General features: G+C 45.3%; 1 protein-coding gene across 1 annotated transcript in view; it reads left to right on the top strand.

Annotated features, from left to right (window-relative positions):
- Nucleotides 1-201: 201 nt before the first annotated feature.
- Nucleotides 202-6000, top strand: part of kif28 (kinesin family member 28) — a 79951-nt gene continuing 74152 nt past the window's right edge. The window contains exons 1-2 of the mRNA XM_085979803.1: nt 202-398; nt 504-573. Of these exons, the coding sequence (XP_085835929.1) occupies nt 520-573 (54 nt within the window). The 5' untranslated portion in view covers nt 202-398; nt 504-519. The remainder of the gene's footprint in view (nt 399-503; nt 574-6000) is intronic.

Raw genomic sequence — 6000 nt, 5'->3', positions numbered from 1 at the left:
CTTTTTCCTTCTGTGATAGATCGGTTTCAAGTTTACCATTTCATTGTGTGCTTTACCCATTTCAAAATGCTTTGTTAAATTCAGTAACATGCCTCAAAAAACCCAAATTTCCGATTTACATTTTCTCTTCGCCCCCCCCCGACCCTTGACCCTTACCCTGAACAGATGCATGCCATTCAAGCACGGTGACCTACGAGGAGGGGTAGGTTTCAGTGTAGACAACGTCTCGGGAGATACTTCGTTTTCTGAGTGTTGGCTGGGCAACAGGTGTTGTGCTAACTCTTCCCTTCCCCCATGCATTTGCTACCAGCCTGGCCTCCAGATACTCTTCCCTTTGTGCACAGCCACCCATAACAGCGCGGCTCACAGAGGGGAAAGTAATGTAGAAGGAGAACCAGGTGAGCAGCTTTCAAGTTAAAAAAGCGACGACCTGCATTCAGTGCTGAAATTAACGCCAGGCCCAATAATTATTAATTCAGCAAGCTTTCTTTTGTTTTCCCCAGCAAGGAAGGATGAAATATGTCGAGTGCAGACAGTGTGAAAGTGGCAGTCCGTGTTCGAGCCTTTAATCAGGTGAGTGAGAGCTACAGATACTCCTTAAATATTTCAAGTGATTAAGGGAACAGTAATTAATACAAGAAGCTGTACACATCGGCAGCGATTAAACTAAGGCTGGGTGCCTAGTAGTTGTGCATTTTATTGCTGTAGGTATTTTCCGGCAGAGTTTAAAGTAGGTCCTTGTTTTCAAATCCCTCCATGGCCTCGGCCCTCCCTATCTCTGCAACCTCCTCCAGCCCTCCAACCCTCCGAGGTCTCTGCGCTCCTCTAATTCTGGCCTCTTGCGCATCGCTGATTTTCATCGCTCCACCATTGGGGGCCATACTTTCAGCTGCCTGGGCCCTAAGCTCTGGACTTCCCTCCCTAAACCTCTCTGTCTCTCTACCTCTGTCTCTCCTCCTTTAACATGCTCCTTAAAACCTACCTCTTTGACCAAGCTGCCCTAATACCTCCCAATGTGGCTTTGGTAGGAAGAATGAGGAAAGGCAATATAAACTAAAGGGTACAATTCTAAAGAGGGTGCAGGAACAGAGAGACCTGGAGGTATATGTGCACAAATCTTTGAAGGTGGCAGGGCAGGTTGAGAAAGTGGTTAAAAAAGCATTAGGGATCCTGGGCTTCATAGAAACATCGAAACATAGAAGATAGGAGCAGGAGTAGGCCATTCGGCCCCTCGAGCCTGCTCTGCCATTCAATGAGATCATGGCTGATCAAGAATCTTAGAACCATAGAATGGTTACAGCATAAAGGCCATTCAGCCCATCGAGCCCATGCCGGCTCTCTGCAAGAGCACTTCGCTAGTCCCACTCCCCCGCCCTTTCCCCGTAGCCCTGCAAATGTTTTTCCTTCAGGTACTTGTCCAACTCCCTTTTGAAAGCCGTGATTGAATCTGCCTCCACTGCCCTTTCAGGCAGTACATTCCAGATCCTAACCACTCGCTGCGTAAAAATGTTTTTTCTTATGTCGCCTTTGGTTCTTCTGCCAATCACCTTAAATCTGTGTCCTTCGGTTCTCGACCCCTCTGCCAACAGTTTCTCTCTATCTACTCTGTCCAGACCCCTCATGATTTTGAACACTTCTATCAAATCTCCTCTCAATCTTCTTGCTCTAAAGAGAACAACCCCAGCTTTTCCAGTCTATCCATGTAACTGAAGTTACTCATCCCTGGAATCATTCTCGTAAATCTTTTCTGCACCCTCTCTCCCTACATCCTTCCTAAAGTGTGGCGCCCAGGATTGGACACAATACTCCAGTTGAGGCTGAACCAATGTTTTATACAGGTTCATCATAATTTCCACACTTTTGTACTCTATACCTGTATTCATGAAGCCCAAGATCCTGTAAACTTTTTTAACTGCTTTCTCAACCTGCCCTGCCACCTTCAACGATTTGTGCAGATATACCCTCAGGTCTCTCTGTTCATGCACCCTCTTTAGGGATTGAACTCTTTAGTTTATATTTTTCATTATTTCCACCAAAATGTGCCACTTTGCATTTTTCTGCATTAAATTTCATCTGCCACGTGTCCACCCATTCCACCAGCCTGTCTATGTCCTCTTGAAGTCTATCACTAACCTCCTCGCTGTTCATTATACTTCCAAGTTTTGTGTCATATGCAAATTTTGAAATTGTGCCTTGTACACCCACATCCAAGTCATTAATATATATCAAGAAAAGCAGCAGTCCTAGAACCGACCCCCGGGGAACACCACTGTATACCTTCCACCAGTCCGAAAAACAACTCTGTTTCTTGTCACTTAGCCAATTTCGTATCCATGCAGCCACTATCCCTTTTATTCCATGGGCTTCAACTTTGCTGGCAAGCATATTATGTGGCACTTGACATGTTGCACTGTCGGAGGTGCCGTCTTTTGGATGAGACGTTAAACCGAGGCTCCATCTGCTCTCTGAGGTGGACGTAAAAGATCCCATGGCACTATTTCGAAGAAGAACAGGGGAGTTATCCTCGGTGTCCTGGCCAATATTTATTCCTCAATCAACATCACTAAAAAACAGATTATCTGGTCATTATCACATTGCTGTTTGTGGGAGCTTGCTATGCGCAAATTGGCTGCCGCGTTTCACATACTACAACAGTGACTACACTTTAAAAGTACTTCATTGGCTGTAAAGTGCTTTGAGACATCCGGAGGTCGTGAAAGGCGCTATATAAATGTAAGTCTTTTTCACTTTGTCGAACGCCTTTTGGAAATCCATGTACACCACGTCAACCGCATTGCCCTCATCAATCCTCTCTGTTACCTCATCAAAAAACTTGATCAAGTTGGTTAACTACGATTTGCCTTTAGCAAATCCATGCTGGCTTTCCTTAATTAATCCACACTTGTCCAAGTGATAATTTTGTCCCTGATTATTGTTTCTAAAAGCTTCCCCACTACCGAGGTTAAACTGACTAGCCTGTAGTTGCTGGGTTTATCTTTACACCCTTTCTTGAACAAGGGTATAACATTTGCAATTTTCCAGTCCTTTGGCACCACCCCCATTTCTAAGGAGGATTGGAAGATTATGGCCAGTACCTCTGCGATTTCTTCCTTCACTTCCCTCAGCATCCTAGGATGCATCTCATCTGGTCCTGGTGACTTATCTACTTTAAGTACAGCCAGCCTTTCTAGTACCTCTTTATCAATTTTTATCCCACCCAGTATCTTGACTACCTCCTCCTTCACTATGTCTATGGCAGCATCTTCTTCCTTAGTGAAGACAGATGCAAAATACTCATTTAGCACCTCAGCCATACTCTCTGCCTCCATGCGTAGGTCTCCTTTTTGGTCCCTAATTGGCCCCATCCCGCCTCTTGCTACCCGTTTACTATTTATATGCCTATAGAAGACTTTTGGATTACCTTTTATGTTAGCTGCCATTCTATTCTCATAACCTCTCTTTGCACCTGAAGGCATAGAGTACAAAAGCAAGGAAGTTATGATGAACCTTTATAAAACACAGCTTCGGCCTCAACTGGAGTATTGTGTCCAATTCTGGGCACCGCACTTTAGGAAGGATGTGAAGGCCTTAGAGAGGGTGTAGAAAAGACTTGCAAGAATGGTTCCAGGGATGAGGGACTTCAGTCACGATGATAGACTGGTGAAGCTGGGGCTGTTCTTCTTAGAGCAGCGAAGGTTGAGAGGAGATTTGATAGAGGTGTTCAAAATCATGAGGGGTCTGGATAGAGAGAAACTGTTCCCATTGGCGGAAGGGCCGAGAACCAGAGGACACAGATTTAAGGTGATTGGCAGAAGAACCAAAGGCGACATGAGGAAAATCCTTTTTACTCAGCGAGTGGTTAAGATCTGGAATGCACTGCTTGAAAGGGTGGTGGAGGCAGATTCAATCGTGGCTTTCAAAGGGGAATTGGATACGTACTTGAAGGAAAAAAAATTGCTGGGCTACAAGGAAAGGGCGGGGATGTGGGACTAGCTGAAGACTTACAGAGAGCTGGCACGGACTCGACGTGCCGAATGGTCTCCTTCCGTGCTGTAACCATTCTATGAGTCTATTCTATGATGACGCTCCTGTGAAGCGCCTTGGGACGTTATATTGCCTTAAAGGCGCTATATAAATGCAAGTCGTTGTTGAATGTACTGTAATAAAGAACCAACATTAGAGTTTAAATGCACACGGTCAGATGAGATCAGTTCATCGGGTGAGAAATGAACTGAACAACATAAAGAAATAATAATTTGATGTTTTCCCCCGACGAAGTGGCTGATGTAATCCCATGCACATTAGCTCTTGTATTGGTCCAGTTAAAGGCCCCATGCTATTTAAGTTATTTCTCCTTGAATATGATTGTCCCAATTCCCTTGTCGTTTCTTGTCCTGTAACCCTCAACTAAATCAGTAATTCACTTTGTGCTATTGCGTGAACCACTGTAGATAATGTATTTTTTCTAAATTAGGGAAAGAGAAAAAAGACTTGCATTTACATAGCGCCTTTCATGACCTCAGGATGTCCCAAAGCGCTTTGCAGCCAGTGAAGTACTTTTAAAGTGTAGTCACTGTTGCAATGTAGGAAACGTGGCAGCCAATTGGTGCACAGCAAGCTCCCACAAACAGCAATGTGATAATGATCAGATAATCTGTTTTAGTGATGTTGGTTGAGGGATAAAGGTAACCCCCACCCCCCTGCTCTTCTTTGAAATAGTGCCATGGGATTTTTTTACATCCAGCTGAGAGAGCTGGTTTAATGTCTCATCCAAAAGACAGCGCCTCTGGCAGTGCAGCACTCCCTCAGTACTGCACTGGTGTGTTAGCCTGGATTTTGTGCTCAAGTCCCTGGAGTGGGACTTGAACCCACAACCTTCTGACTCAGAGGCAAAACTGCTACCATGGCTGTAACTCTATCAAGATATTGTCTCTCTGACATGTTACCACCGCTGGAAAGTGCATGTTATGTGGACCTCAGGTGGGGACAAGGTGGGGCTTGGTTGTGATGATCTCCATGGTTAAATAGGTCACTGACACTCATTGTCTAGGCTGTCCTATGGAGTGCCCTACACATTCCTCAAGAATAAAATCCAGCCTGTCCTTGCCGATTGCTCTGCGGGCCTCCAAAGCATCCGATTCGCAACAGCCCAGAAGAACCATCTTAGAAACATTGACTTGCACAAGATTCCAGGGTGGTTTTTGGTTTCACGCTGATCCTCTTTCTTATGCACAGTTGCATGCTGAAACACCACGAGCACACACCTCTCAGACAGAACCCTATTCACCAGACTCAGGGCAGCTTGAGGGTTTGCCATGGGATTTGTCATTCCCCACCCCCTACCAACTTTTTGGGAACTCAACATCCATGCCCGTCAGCCTACTGTTAGTTAGGTGATGGAATGTGCAGTCCATTCCTTCTGCTCCGCGCCCCCCCCCCCCCCACAGCTGACTAGTTTGTTTAAGGTTTATTTAAGCAGCACACAATACCAATTTTTTCAACCTCTATGTAAACGAGTCCTTGCTGCGGTCTGTTGGGCCAGGCATCAACTTAGTATAGTGCTCTCTCCAGACACCAAGGATGTCCTTAACGGGTTTATTGAAGAGCGTCAGTCATTGGCACTAGCCCAGAGGAGACTGTTGACCATGAATGACAACAGGGTTTTAGCCATCAGAAAAACTATTTAGGATGGGCTTTTGTGTAGTTGTGCACCTTTACAGATCCTGCTGGATCTGTCCAATGATCCTACTGGACTCAAGACATGCTGGATCATATTCTACCTTTGCAGTAGCACTTGACTGCACTGAAGAGGCTCCTAGTACTGCTTTGAAGTTCTTCTGCTTGCACCTAACAGCTATCCTTCCTTTTGCTGTTACCTTGAAAAGATCTTGCTTAGCAGATGAGTATCTAGAAGGTTGGTGTGTTTATGACTTTGGCTGCAGAGGCGAGGAGATCATAGAGCACAATTGGAGGCAGATGATGTAGCCAATCAGCACGGTG

Source organism: Somniosus microcephalus, chromosome 3 (genome assembly GCF_052327205.1).
Source record: "Somniosus microcephalus isolate GS21.2 chromosome 3, FLI_Smic_1.0, whole genome shotgun sequence".
NCBI classification, from domain to species: Eukaryota; Metazoa; Chordata; class Chondrichthyes; order Squaliformes; family Somniosidae; genus Somniosus; species Somniosus microcephalus.
The sequence above is the reverse complement of the archived record's forward strand: the minus strand, read 5'-3'. Positions and strand labels throughout refer to the sequence as shown.